This window comes from Salarias fasciatus, chromosome 9 (assembly GCF_902148845.1).
Source record: "Salarias fasciatus chromosome 9, fSalaFa1.1, whole genome shotgun sequence".
Classification (NCBI taxonomy): domain Eukaryota; kingdom Metazoa; phylum Chordata; class Actinopteri; order Blenniiformes; family Blenniidae; genus Salarias; species Salarias fasciatus.
The window spans coordinates 16740433-16756122 of NC_043753.1; the positions used below are offsets into that span (position 1 = coordinate 16740433).

The 15690-nt window shown below is 41.4% G+C and overlaps 1 protein-coding gene across 2 annotated transcripts in view; it reads left to right on the forward strand.

Moving 5' to 3' along the window:
* Positions 1-798: 798 nt before the first annotated feature.
* The window catches only part of LOC115394383 (sodium/hydrogen exchanger 9-like), a 72339-nt gene continuing 57447 nt past the window's right edge, over positions 799-15690 (forward strand). The window contains exons 1-5 of one of the 2 annotated variants that reach the window (XM_030099687.1): positions 799-976; positions 1486-1679; positions 5096-5188; positions 5382-5458; positions 10885-11003. In XM_030099687.1, coding sequence (XP_029955547.1) covers positions 835-976; positions 1486-1679; positions 5096-5188; positions 5382-5458; positions 10885-11003 — 625 coding nt within the window. In that variant the 5' untranslated portion in view covers positions 799-834. The remainder of the gene's footprint in view (positions 977-1485; positions 1680-5095; positions 5189-5381; positions 5459-10884; positions 11004-15690) is intronic. The other variant, XM_030099688.1, reaches the window with a different exon arrangement.

Below are 15690 nucleotides of genomic sequence, written 5' to 3' on the forward strand. Positions count from 1 at the left end.
TGATAGAAAAAGAAACTAAATGCCGATAAATATAATTACGCTTGTTCATGAAAATAGAAACACAATGATGTTACAAAATATTGAGACTCTGCGAAGCGCTATGGAAACACCGTTTACTGTATCAAAGAATTTGACAGGCCCACCAGGGTACTAATGTTATTGTTAAATTCATAGTGAGCATCTAAAACTGTGTATTTATTCAAGGCAGCTATAATGTGGGTATTCCACAAAAAATAACTGATTCAATACATGAATGATATTAAACGTTTGACTGATCAATAATGTGCTGACTGAAGGGTATGATTGATTCACTTAAAAGTAAAGAAAAAGTGACGGACTAGAATGAACATACCGGAGGGTCACAGGAGCTCTGCGTCCATTAGTTTGTATTTATCGCCCCCTGCTGGGAAATAAAAGGACGGCATGTTGGTGAGCGTTCAGAAAATGATTCTTTTTACACACAAAAATAAAAAACTCATAACCATCATTAACTTCCCACTTCACTTTATGTATAACTTTAAATATCAATTTTACTGGTGCTGCAAAATTAACCCCTTAAACATGTTCCACATTTTTTGTTAGTTTATTTCCTAAAGTAGATTTTGTTGGTGCTGTTTTTGCTGTAAAATTGATTTTAAAAAGTTACTGTGCCGTGACAGCAGATTAATCCCGAATGAAAATGTCTCACCTGTGAAAGTGAAAAGGCATTTATCCCAGCGTCATTGAACGCAGCACCGCGCTCCAGCTGCTGCGGATGTTGCTGCGGCTGACTTCTGACTTATGTGTCAAACTAATAAGAGTTTGTTTCCTCGAAGTTCAAGCCGTCATTTGAAGATGTCGGGGCTCAGCCCAGACAAAGCAGCAGTGCTGCCGCTCGCTGCACTTGCCTTGGCTCTCATAACTATTCTAAGTGTGTGGAAGCTGAAGCAGTTCAGGTTCAAGCTCATGAATGAAACAGGAGGTGCAATGTTATACGGTGAGTAGCCTCGATCTGTCTACAGTGTGAAGAACGGAAGTCTGCAGCACTTCCTGGACTCAGTGTTAATATGATTTCTATAACAGAATTTAAACATAATGAGTTTTAATCCTTTCGATTTCGTTTTAATAGGAATGAAATTCACCATAAAAACTCTGAAAGTAATGAAGAATCTGGGTGTCCTTGCTCACATTTTATTGTAACATCTGATTTGATTTAGGTCAACTCCATGTGGTAGCCTACATCTGTTTGCTAGTATATAATATTTGAATAAAGGCACACAAACAATGAAGGGTACTAGATCCATTCAATATTTAAAAGTTTGGCATTTCATTGGTGTTTCATCACAGTGCATTTCATATTTGGCCCTTTGCTATAGACTGCAGTTATCTTTATTTATGGCATACTGGACAATGCTATTTGTTAATAGAATTCCAAGTATTTATGTCTCCTGAATGAAAGCAATTACAGAAAAGTCTCACTGCTACTTTTGTGATGATCCTTTGCAGGCATGCTTCTGGGATTTGCTGTGAGATGCTTACACAGTGGAGAGCATATGGGGAACATAGAGAGCGAGTGCATGTGCCAGACTCGAAACAGCACTCCTCACATCTTGATAGTCAACACCACATCACATGGGCACTGTTATAGACATGTTGGAAAAATCAATCAAAGTTGCCCACTGATCTCAACTCCTCATACGGTAACTATGGCAATTTAATTCGACCTTCAGTGCGAATACAGAGAGCGAGAGAACCTTTTATGTGGTTGAGCGCTCTGGGTTGAAATCATCTGCACTAATAAAGCATTTGCTTTAAAAAGCTGCATGAGCCAAATTGCAGCAGCAGCATCTGAAATCTGAGTGAAACACACAGACGGGTTTTTTTTTTCTCTTCCTCTGATGTATTTTTTTCTGTCCAGAATGACGTCTTTCCTTTACTGCCTTCCCTTTGATCGCACCTTTATTTTGTCTCTCCTCTGTGAGGTGAATATTTACATCTACAGGAACCCACACCAGTTCTTCCTTATTGGTTTTCCTCTAAAGTATTTACACGGTCTGTTTGTTATTAGAAAAGCCGGAGAATGGTGCTGCAGAGACAAAGAGGGCAAGAGAACAATTTAACCCATATTAGTGTTTTATTACAGAACAGATAGGGGAGATTGCATTTTCAGGTGTGCTATATGGACAAGGGGAAATTAAATTTGAAGGACCCAATACTGATATCGTTCTCCTCAAATGGAGCAGATAAAGGTGTATTACTGACAACAGGCGTAAGAGGAGTGAACACATTTGGTCTTCCTCATATTTTTTTTTTTTTTTTTCCCTAAAAGTGCTCTCCTAAGCCAGCTGTTTTCTGGTTGTATTTAGACGCAGCATTGCAATAATAAAGTTCTGTTGTGTGTGGATGTTGGTGCTGGATTATGCTGCACTGCAGGGAATGATGAGAGATACTTAGGTATCTAAACAGGCACTGCAGCATTTTCCACTCGAGTAGAGATGGACACTTCTATCCATGATACAGAACACAGTAATGGGCATGCATATTGAGCATATGTTATAAACTGGAGGGGAGCACGAGCAGATAAACAATACACCAGTGCATAATTTTCTGTGTATATATTTTATCAGTGCTAATCTTGTAGTGATTTGTTGCTGATGATACGGAGTGGACTGGATTTTTTTTGTTATATTATTGAAAGTACTGTTGGTGTTGATTTTTCCATGTGTGTGGACCGAGGTTTTAATTCCAGTCGCAGCAAGAAAATACTCTCCAAGTCTGCAGTGAAAGTTTCAGTGATTTGATGTGGGAACAGGGAACAGCCGAATAGACTTTAATTTCATTTCTTATAGTATTATCATACTGACATTCTTTCCCAGTTCATATTAATTATGTCACTGAGGTGCAACTGAAATGATGCTGAAGCTGAACCTTAAGCCTCGGTGCTGCAGAGTTATCACAGCCGTTATTTGTTAATAGGGAATTAGTTGGTGTCTCTCATATCACTGCACAGTACAACAGCCAAAGCCTTGGATCGGCCCTTCAGCAGTCATTAGTCTTAGCGCTGTTTCGCTTCTTGCTTTTATATTTTGGTCCTCCGATCAGAGAGGTTTGTCATATCAAAGAAGCCAAACGATGAGCCGGAGCTTCAGCCACACAATTTCCACCCAGCATAAGAGAATGTGGAATGAGTGTTTTTGAAAATGTATTTTTCTGATCTCTGAGCAATACTTCCACCCGGGGAAAAAAAAAAAAAAAAAAAAAAAAACAGAGTTATGAACCATGAACCTTGCAAATCATCCAGGCCAAGTGTAACTCTTCACTAATGGCTTGGACTCTTTGGCCCCCTTTGAATGCTGGGGTCTCATTAGCAAACCAGCAGAGGCTACTACAAAGGCCATTACATCGGTCAGGCCGTTCTGTGTAGCCTTCACGCCATTAAGTCTGATACATATGGGGACCTAGCAGGGAGAGATAAGGATTTCATTGCATTACTGAGTCCATTATGTGCCACTGGGGAGTAAGGCATTAAAGTTTGTGGTCTGATTAAATTTAGTGCTGCTCAGCTGAAGAGGCAATTAGTGTATACAACACACCTCCATCCTCGACTCTGTGGTGCAGGTGGCCCCTTGGAATAAAACCACCAGCATCTACATAATTTATTGTTATCAGTCTCAGTATTAGTCTCTGTTATGCTGTTTTGTATTTGTCAAATGCAGCTGACGGAGAGGGGAAAAAAAAACATATATATATTGTGCTGTGTGGGTAATTGCAGCCAACAAAAAAGTAATTTACATTGAACATGGTGATAGCAGCAGAAAGATAGCAGCAATTTGTAGCTCTGGCAACCATTTCAAGTGCGAATCACTGAGAAAGCATGGTGGCTCTCCAGACTGAATGTGGGACTCTACCGGCATTAGAAATGATCATTTAAGAAAGACATCCAATCTTCCACTCGCTCTTGGGTAAATGTTCACCGAAATGCAATACGTCCTCCAAATAGGACATTTACAGAGACCGGCTTATTTTTATTCCTCCAAATATTCATGGTATTCATACCGTTTTAACCTTATGTCTTCTTTAAATGTATTTATATTAAAGCCAAACTTTGGCTGAGGTCTGCGGCCACAGCAATATTGCAGACATCGTCTCCACATCTCATACTGTGGACTGAAATTTAATTGAACTGAAATTCAGTTTTGAGCCATATAAGGAGACCTTGTGGGATGTAAGATTGAAAAAAAAAAAAGGCATTATTTTTGATCTGTATTGAATATCACTGGTGTTTGATCCTCAGAATGTACCCACAATAGACATGAAAAGGATTCGAGGATGAAGGACATGAAAGGATACCTTTCTGAGCGGCTTACATTGCGTCACTTTGGGTTAGATGAAAAACAGACAGAGAGAGAGCATGGTACGAGTAAAAAAGCCCTGCACTCTGGTTTGTGTTTGTTTTCAAGGTATGGTGAGTTTTTTATGATTAGTAGCTTGGATTTTTTTTTTCTTTTTCTTTTTTTTTTTTTTTTTTTTTTTAGTAGATATTCAGCGGTTGTCTAAAATAAATGTGAATGCAACACTGGTTGTTTGTTATTTCCATGAATTCTGCGAGCTTCCAGGGTGAAGACTGACAGAACCAGCGAGACTCCTTATATTCTATTATGCTGTGCTGTAATCAGCCAATGTATGAGTCAGGACACCTAAACAGCATGCTAATGCAGTAATTATAACATCAGGCAACAACAGCCTGCATGGTGATGTAAGGCTCTGCAATTAAAGGCCAAAGTTTGTTGTTGACAAGAACATAAAGCTCTTTGAAACATAAAAAAAAAACCTACGTAGAGAGAAGAAAACATGAGTCACAGGACACGTTTCCTATTATCCTCATTAAACATGTTGCATAAGCCAAGAGGAAAGATAAGATTACCATTCTAGAGATTGTTGTGACACTGCTATTCAAAGTTGGGGACAAAAAAAATCCACCAATCTGTGCTTGTCTGCCAAATCAGGGGCACTGAAGCGAACAATGTGTGTGCAATCTGTCTGTCAGTCAGTCACATTCAGTAAAACGCGAGTCCTCCCGCTCCCTACGGAGCCCTGTCACTCACCCACACAACAGTTCGGTCTCTTACAGGAGACCTTTGATCCAGAGGTCCTCTTCAATCTGTTCCTGCCACCCATCATCTTCTATGGAGCTTACACCCTTAATCAGGTGAGACTGCTGTCCTGACATGGCTCCCAGGGGTGACTAAAGATAGTTTCAAAGGACTAATGCTATTATATGTGTTTGCCCTCATTTATAACAGCGATGCTTATGGTCCCTGTATGAAATTTTTAATTGGAATGTCAGGAAACCTTTGACCTGTGTAAAGTTAGCCTCTAATTGAATTTCCTTTTAATTCCAGAAACGATTCTTTGAGAACCTGGGATCTATTCTGACCTATGCTTTCGTGGGTACAATAATCAGCTGTGCAATCATAGGGTGAGTATTCTTTCTTGATTCGCACAATTAGATGCAGAAGAAATGACGACATGCACAAAAGTGATGGAATACTGAAGATTAACTCACAAGCAGATGTTTTCTAGCCTAATTTTAGATACATTTATGATGAGACAGGAATATGTAGAGGTAATCGATCAATCGAATCGAACAATCGATCAAGTTTAACCATATAGCTTGGTTATGCTGCCAAGTGTGTATCTGCTCTGAGCCAGGTTGGCCTTACATCCCACCGAGGTGTACTTGAGTGAAGCTGGCACCCAACACAGTGGGCAGGCTGGATCTCTGCCCATCCAGAGATTTATGCTGTGTAGAAGTCAGCAGGACGTCGTATGTTGCTCTGATAATGAAGCTCAACACATTCCATTCCAGTCCATGTGATCTTTCTCTTCTCAACGGCATCTCATCTCATCCAGTAGCCTTGCTTGCCCTGGGAAATGTCTCTGGCGCGTTCATTCACTTCCTCCTGCGGGCTTGCCTCCTCTACCACCAAGAGTTGGCATTCTGTGGGATTAGTTATTTTGCCAAATAATTCTTGTTCTTCCAAATCCAAAACCCCTTTTTCCTTGCTGGATGTGGCCCGTTATGTCTCGGTGCCGGAGGGCAGATTTTGCATCTGACATTGCACCGGCTGGGGTGTATTTTCTCCCTGTGTCCAGGGTTTTGGCAACTTCTCTTACCACTGGGTCCTGAGATTCAGCGAGTGTCATCTTCAGTCTTGTTTTGGCACTCTTGTATTCTTTGACCAGACTGGAAATGACAGGGTTCTGTTCCCATTCTGCAATGCATGTGTTTGTAGTTTAAAACAGTACTGTTTTTTAACAGAAAATAACAGAAAACAAGTGGGTCTTTAAATGTCTAAGGTATAATACAATGTCTATCTATGTTAAAAAAAAAAGGACAATTCTTTCTAGATTCAACCAATTAATGCGATTTAAAATAATAATCTTTAGCATCCATTCATCTTTTATATCTCTTGATTTTTTTTTTTATGATTGTGAGCCGCTGGAGCCAGTCCCTGCTAACAATGTGCAGGTCACCAGACCAACGCAGGGAACACACCGTGCACACCACAGACAATTCAGGGTCACTAATTACCTTGACATGCATGTTTTTGAACCGTGACAGCAAATCAGAGCACTTGGATAAAGCCCACGCATGCACAGATCGAATATGGAAAGCCTGTGATGAAAAACCTCGCTTAAATTTGAACCCACAACCTTTCTGCTATGACACAGGAGTGATAAACAGTGTGATACTGTGCAGCGGAAACCTTAGCATAATTTTTGTTCTTCATTTAGAAAATACATCTAATAATATTAGACACTCCAGAAAAACGCGAGCAATAATTGTTTATTATATGTACTTAAATCCCAGATTATGCGAGATAAAAATCTTGTTTATGCAAATAAATATTAGGGGTTTTATGCCATTTTATGCGGTAAAATTGAGGACAGTTGTGAAGTATGCTAATAGTTGTGAACTATGCGAAAAGATGCCAGATATGTAGGTTACCCACACACACACACACACACACACACACACACACACACAAAACACCTGTGAAAAAGCGGTCAATACGGTGTTTCAAATGAACTGGTTTCCTTGTTAACTGGTGACCGACGTCCTTTAGCACTTCCTGCTGCTGCTGCTAGTAGCAGCAGATGTTGAAATCAGACTCATTAAAGGTCGGACGCGGCTTTTTGTCTGGTTTTTAACATCTATCAGCAACAAGGGACGTGAAAGAAACCCAGTTGCCAATTAATAGGGAAACCAGTTCTTCCAAAACACCGGCTCCTCTCCGGTTTTGAGACACTTCTTCTCCGCTAGTTAGCTGCTGCGTTCAGGTGACTGGAGCTGCTGCGGAAAACTGAAACCCGGTCATTCACATGAAGGCAGCAGTGACAGCTGGACTCAGGAGACAATCAGGAGACACGTGAAGGAAGTGTGGACAATTTGCACAAGGAACAGCTCTCAGACAGCTGTGAACCGGCTCTCAACATTCACTTAAAAGGGCCGTTCAAATGACCGACTCGTTCATTGAACGTCACAGCACTACAGGAGAGACCATTTCTCTTTTTTTTCACGGTAAATGTGAGATTATTGCGGGATTATGCGCCCTTTTGGAAAATATGTGGCCCCCGCATAAACAGCGACAAAAGGGTGATTTATGCGTGAATTCATGCGATCGCATAATCGCGTTTTTCTGGAGGGTCTATAATATGGAGTCTGGGTTACCCTTGAAGCCCTGGCCAATTTTAGACATTATCTGAAATGTTTGCTGTCAAGCCCCCAATTGGGGGGCGCTAGGGCTCAAAGTTAAAGGAAGACGCCGAAGATTTTGGATCCACGCCCTATCCCGATCATTTACATGGTGAGATAAGCTCCTAAATACCTTTTTGTGTCCGTTCATCCAGCGGCTGGCTCCCAGCTGTTAGCATCTCAGTTAGCTTAGCTCAACTGCGGGAGGTGAAGAGGAGACAGAGCCAGACTGACGAAAGTGGACAAAATACTCCTTCCGGTGGTCCAGGGGATGGCGTATTAGCACGTGAAGTAAATCAGAATGGTTATAAAACATTTTAAAAGACGTGTTTTCTTTTCAACCCGTTAAAATAACGTTTTGATACACACAGACCTGCGCATGTGCAGTGCTCCGCGGAAGGATATACCGGAGCACAGCAATAGAAGCCATAGACTCAGCCGCTGTGTGCCGGTATATCCTTCCGTGGAGCACTATGCTTGTGCAGATCTGTGTGTACCAAAACATTATTTTAACAGATTGAAAAGAAAACACGTCTTTTAAAATGTTTTATAACCATTCGGATTTACTTCACATGCTAATACACCATCCCCTGAACCACCGGAAGGAGTATTTTGTCCACTTTCGTCAGTCTGGCTCTGTCTCCTGTTCACCTCCAGCAGTTGAGCTAAGCTGACTACAATGCTAACAGCTGGGATCCAGCCACTGGACACACAGACACAAAAAAGGTATTTATGAGCTTATCTCACTTTATAAATGATAGGGATAGGGCGTGGGTCCAAAATCTTCGGAGTATTCTTTTAACATCACTCTCAGTAATATTAACATACAAAATGAAACCACCTAATGGAAAATAAAGTGTTTTATCTGTCCCATCTTAATCCATAAAAGTGTTATGTGTTTGCAGAGAGCAGCTCATTAAGTTGCATTTTATGTTAGAAGATGTTGTTACAGTTAGCACTGGTTGCAATTCTCTTCCACTATCATACATTAATGACTGTGAACATTAACATAATAGATGATAATTGATTTCATTTTCAGATACGGAGCTGTTTGTAACTTCTTAAGTGGGGTTCCAAATCTGCACTAAATTGATAATAAACAAAAACTTATAATCATGGAATATCATGGTATCGTTGGAGTAATATTCTAAAATATGCGTTGTTGTGTTTTCTTTAAATGAGCAAATACTTGTGGAGGTAACATCTGTGCTCCATTTTCACTGCACTGACTTTAATTTTTTCAGCTGTTTGGATGCTGTTTTTTTTTTATAGTAGGAAAAGCAGAGTGCGATGCATTAGTGCTCTGTGAGGTCACTTTAATCTAGCTCTGTGTGCCAGCATGCACAAAAATACCACCATGTAATTTGCTCACATGAAATGTATCCATCCATCCATGTGATGTACAGTATGCTTTTTACGGATTATGGACATGCAGGTTATTCTTTCACAACTAACAGTGTGCAATACTGTATCCACAGTGGACAGTTCACAACCCCATCACAGAGCTATAGGAAGTGCATTTTCTACCTTGTCTGCATGTCTGCTGCAGCTTTAGTGAGCAGTGGGGATTCCTGTACAGATGTGTCATGCTGCGGTTCTGGCCTGACCAGCTAGATGGCACTCTCAGACTTTGGAAAGATCCTTTACAAGCCCAGTTATTACTGATAGACCTAGTTGGCCTCCTCAATACAGACTCAAAACCTCACAACTCCAGCTTTGTTTGTTTTTTTAGTTTAAAGTCAGGTTCTTTTGTGATTTGTGAAAAATTAAGAAGCACCCTCATACCCATGATTCTATGAAAATGTTTCAGGAAGCCTTGAAGAGAGCCGAGGGGATGTCAAACATACTGCCAATATTCCTCTGATGTTTAGAGCCTTGAAAGGCTGCCTCCAGGCTTAATCATTAAAAACTCTTTTGTGTTCATTCAGAAATTATTCCCTAGTCACTTCATTTTTTTCCTAATGTCATCCACTTTAGGTGTTAGCTGGGATTAATGGGCTTATCATACCAGATAAACTGTCTTTGCTTGCTTTTATTTTGTCTATTTTTCATCTAATAGTCCTGTCACTGGAGCGTCACTTATCAAACCTTGCTTTCTCTGAAAATCAAAACAGGTTTTGATATGTTGGGTCATGTGGACGATACAGACCCCAGACCATATGTCATTAGAAAGTTTGTAATATGCTTAGAAAAGTTAATAATTACACATGAGAGAGGGTATATATTGACTGAAATGAAGCATCCTCATGCTGTATCTGCCTGTCCTAGTCCCTCTTTCTGTGCTCGTGGCTGTCTCTCACGCACACTTGCATGCAGTGCACACCACCACTCCAGGTTTCCCCTTTAAGACACAAATGAGGCAGCTTTGTTGCTTGACCCGTGGGCCGTGCTTTTTAAATGCCGGCCGTGGGGGCAGGTTCGTGCGCTGTCATCATGTGAGTTATGCCAGTGGACAGAGGGGTTCCCCAGAGGACAGGCCGGGATTAGCACTCAACATCATTTACCACTAAGACGCTGGAATGCCGTGTTGTGCGCTGAATGGACAATTTGCCATTTTTGTACTCTCAGTTTACAGTATTTTTTATGAGGGCGATTGTACCACAGTGCTTTTCTGGGACAGTAATTTTCCTGATTTATTTTGGTACCTCTAACTCCCGAGCTGATAAAAATACCACTTCTGTTTTATTTCTGTCACAGCGCCCTTCACAAAGTCTCCTTGTGTGTGTGTGTGTGTGTGTGTGTGTGTGTGTGTGTTTTTGTGAAGACGCTCACAGTGCCATACCCTTCTGTCATTTCTCAGTGCGCGTATTGGTGTCATGAAAGGATGCGAAGCAGAAGGATTGCTAGGTGTTGGGGTAAGCTGTCTAGCAAGTGTATCTATAACAAGAGATCCACGGAGCCATTCACGTAAATGTGCTTAAATCTAAATCCTGCCAAGCAGTCACAGATTTGTGTGTCCACTTACGTTAAGCGGCCACTGCCTGGAAAGGGGTCAACTCACCTGCTGCTCGCGTCTGGCCCCATTACCCAGACGACTCTGGGGGAAGCCCTGCTGCGGTTAGCGGGATGACTGATAGGCTCGCTCCGGCTGGCGCTCCCCGACGACCTCACCGTGTTTCCTTCTGTCTGTTTGTCCTCAATCCCAGGGCCTCGGCGTACGGCGCCACCAGACTGATGGTGCTGCTGGGCCAAGCGGCAGATGGAGAAGCATTCTCGCTCACCGACTGCCTCCTGTTTGGTGCCATTATATCAGCCACTGACCCAGGTAGTTGATCTTATAAAGAATGTCCTAGAGTAACTTTTATCACTTCTCCCTGCAGGCTGGTCTCTTTTTTTAGACACCGGTTTTAGACGCGTCTGTTAATACAGATTTATTCTCCATTTTCAAAAAGAACTCGCTCTTTTTTTCTTTTCTTTTTTTTTCTTTTTTTACCAAAAATAAAACATTTGACACTTGCTCACTGTGAAAATGTAACAAGTACATTACAAGGATACCCCCGGAAAATCGTGCATCGAGGCTCCAAAAGCAGAAAATGTCTGCAACCTTTAAGTTTTGATTTGCTATCGCGGTGTTCAGATTCAGCGGGTAGTTAATATATCAGATGTTTTAAAAGGTCAGTGCTGGCTCATGCTGTTCTTTCACACCTTGTTGTACTCTTTTTTTCAAACAGCGAGGTGTGAGACTCAGGATTGGCAGGCAAGGCCTATCAGCGGCAGAAATGATTTTATGCTGGAACAAAGTAGCAACGTCCTCTCAGTAGATGGTGCTGCTTGAAATTCTGTGCACCTTTATTTCCGCGCCACCCACACAATGTAATCTTCAGGAGCAGTAAAGTGAGACGTCGTAAGGCAGCCGAGACAGCGTGACAGTGTCAATGTTAATGCCCCCATTTGGTAATGAATTATTTATACAAATAAGTGGTTGATCTGGGTGAGTGTCAGAAAGAGTGGCTGTAGATTATGGCGCGGCTGTCACACTGACTGACGTTGTTTCGCCACGGCACGCTGTGCTCATCCCTGCCGACCCGAGCGCACTCGTCACTTTGATTAGAATCACACTGCAACACATTGATGGCCCAAACGCTGCGACCCCTAGGCTGTTTCAATCTCATGCTTTCCAAATATAGCCCCGGCTCTCTGCTTTTTTTCCGGAAAAAGGAGCCGTCAAAATGTTCCCAGTCATTTCACTTCCTTGTGCATTTTTGGCTCTCAAGGCCGAAACGGGGGAGAAAACAGCCTACTTACACTGTCGTAAAGCCACAGTGAGTCCGAGAACAATTTATTGCTGGAGAATAAAGCTTTTCAGCATCGCTGGTAACCCCTTGCCTTTCAGCTTTCCGACTGTTGCTGACTCACTGTCTGAGTGCCACAAAAATAAGGACGCTGAAGAAATCTCAAAAATGTATTTAAGGCCATTATCAGCTTTGAAGAACAACCTGAAATCCAGTTTATTTGCCTCTGTGTTTGCATATGAGATACTCGTTTCAGATAAGGTTCTCTGTGCAGCTACTGTCACTCAATGGAATCCTTTTCAGAGAAGCAGATGAGCAAAAGAATCTCAGCACTGTTCGACACTGCCATGCACGATAGCTTTAGATGTTTAGAGCCTCATCAGCGTGTTCTTACTATTATTCTTTTGCCTGTTAATAACCGTAATATATAAATATATGGACAATATTTTATATGCAAAGCCGTAAGTCAACACAGTGGAATCAGACTGGAAAAGAGAAGAGAGGAATAACAAAGACAGCGTAAATCCACAAAAAGCTGCAGCAATTTGCTTGGAACGACCCACCTGCCAAGTCACTTCAGAATGCCTTAGTAAGTGCACAGTGGAAGAAGTGGTGCTGTTTTGCAACTGCTTCAAAGCCAAAGAACGGATGTGATTTACTCTCTTTGGATTGTTCAGTAACAACAAAAGCTTTGCATGGTACACTTTCAGCAAAGAAAAGAAGAAGAAGAAAAACAAAACTTTTATTTCCTTTTTTGGGCAAAAAACATTTTTCACAACAGTATTTGTATGCACAAAGTGACCAGTCTGTGCACCTTGTCATGTCCGCTCCATTTTGCTATTGTTGATAACATGTAGTAATCCGCAGCGCTGCCGTGTCCTGCTTGCTGAGCAGCCCGTAAGCCTCAGTATTAGCATCACCCATCCACAAAGCTGTTGTTGGCTGTAAATAGCAGCTCTGTTGCTATCTCATTAAACTCCTGTTTATCAGAGGGTTGCTTCAGTAATCCTGAGTCATACTCTGTCATCCTGACAGCAGCATGAAAACTTTCCAGCTAAAAGTAACAATGCCATCACACAATATTCACGATACTTGTGATTTATTAGCAGTCTCAAGCAAAACTTTGCCTTTTTTGCTGATCAGTCATTTTGTCTTGAAATCTGGTTTAATTGCAAATTGTAGAGCATCATCATGCAGCTAACTTCAGATAAATCTAATGAGCATATCCATCATGACACAGACCTGCACAGTTCTTCAATCACTGTAGCACGTCAAAATGTGTGTTTTATATATAGGACCTTTTATCACACAGTGTGTTTACATCCACAGTTCGTCTGGAGTCTATTTTATGATCCCAGTTCCGGTAGAACATAGAAACAGCTTCTGCAGAGGTTGAAAAGATTATTAAGAAAGTGCATAACACGTTCTCATAACACTTGTTACAAATAAATTATGTTTTCAGCATCCATATGGTAACTCGTGTAGGCTTTTAGAAGAGTTTAGAAAAAAAAAAGAAAAGAAAAAAACAGAAGGCAGCCTCTTTTGATAGTCTATTAAATTCTTAAATTTCTATGAAAGGCAAAATTCCCTTGCATGCACTCATTTGCTCCCTTCAGTGAGCATGTATTGATTTTTAAAATAGTTGGTTTTGTAAAATCCCCTGCAGCACTGGAGCAATGAAAACTTGGTTGTAGTGAGTAAGACACATGGTTCAGGTCACAGACTGGCGCTCCTGCTGTGCCGAGTCCTCCAGCCTCGGGAATAGTTCCAAAAAGGTCATGGAAACCCTCTCTTAACTTCTCGAAGAACAGACTCACATTTGGTGCTGTAGTTTTCCTTTTCATCTCTGAATTTGCACTGGTTTTTTTCACTGCTGTTCTCAGACTCTGTACAAGCATATTTCTTGTTGTTGGAATTTCAAGATTTTAGATGTACGATAATACTATCGAACTAATCTGGTCACATCTGCCGATGTCAGTGGTAGCTTTCAAAATTAAACCCTTTATTGGACAAGTGACCATTTTTGGTAACCAATTCTTGGTATGTTTTGTTTTTGTTGTGTTGGCCACCAAGAAATTGAACTCCATTATGCAAACAGTGTCATCCAACTGTTTTCATAGCCACAGCTGAAGTCAGTCAACCATTCAGATTCAAAAGGAAGACTTGCAAATTGGGACAAACCATGCGGCGTGGCGAAGGCCGTTTTCTTCCTGGACTCTGGAGACAAGGGGATCTACAAATAGCTCTTGGTCAAATCCGGTGTCATTTAATAAACAAGCCCTGCCTCGTCGATGAGCTCGTCCACCCCGAGTATCGGGTAGGCATCCCTTATGGATACAAACAATGAGGCACTGTACTCTTCCATTACTCAAATGTCCAGCAAGGCAGTCAGTTCTTCCTGAACCAATTTTCCTTTGTGCTCCAGTAAGCTATATGGCCATGACCGCACCGTATAACGCCCTGGGCAGTCTCAATATGACGCTTTATGAGGTCTAGGATTCCTGGCAGAGGGGAAAACCGTCGCAGTTTAGCAGAGACCCTGAGCAATACAAGAACTTTATCTGACAGTGAAAACTGTCTTAACCTGGCCCCTCTTTGTTGTACAGGTGTTGTTGATGCTCTGAGACCTGCAGCAAATTCTCACATGGCAACCCTCAAAATGTATGGAACTTTACTCTCAGGTCCAGAATGTACTTTTTTTTTTTTTTTTCTTGGGCTAGGATCGTCCTACGAGTTTTCCTTAATCAGGTCCAACATCCGACTTGGTCTTCTCCCAAGCAGCAACTCAAAGACAGACAATCTGGTGGAGGCCTGGGGAACCTCACACACCGCAAACAACACAAGCCACTCATCCCAGTTGTGTTTATTATGCACAAATAGTGTCATCCAACTGTTTCTGTAGTCCAAACTGAAGTCAGTCAACCATTGGCTTTCATTTAAAACAGTTCCAGGCAAGCGGTGGGCCCAGCGACCCACTATTGTCAATATGTGTGAATTACAAGGCAATTTGAAACAACGTTAATTACTGTCAAAATCTTTTGTATTTACTCCTTCAATGCTGTAAGCAAAATGGATATCAGCACATTATTTTAATAATCCCAGTATTTCTTTAAAACATCCTCTATACTGCTTCATCCAACATAATGCCCCCATACTGGAGACAGTCCCAGCTGAATTTGGGGTTAAAGGTCGACCACCACAGTGACAACACAGACAGACACAGTTTACCTTCACATAGATGGCAATTTGGAGTCTCCACTGAAATTAAAATGTATGTTTTTGATCAGTGAGAGGAAACTGGAGTATCTATAGCAGAACAAATCACAGGAAAAACATTCAGCCTCCCCACAGAAAGGTGACTGTAGACTCATAGCGGGGTAATTCTAGCTCTGGGTGTGAGCACTAACCACCATGCTGCTGTGCTGCCCTCTTAAACAAATACAAATTAAAGAAAAAAAAATGTCCCTGCATGTTTTATTAATGTATGTTTACTCGCTGTTTAGTATCGCAAAATGCAAGGAGAACTTGATTTCGGTGGAAGTCTGACATTATTAAGTTCCACTGAGTTTGTATTAAAAACATCAGCATGCAGACTGAGAAGTCTGCTAATTTAATGAAGCTTGTTAAAACATTCTGTCTTGACAAGCACAAGCACCAGCTTGCAGTGGTTCACTTCAACTTTACTTCAAATAATCAGGAAAGATTTTTATTGTGAATGCC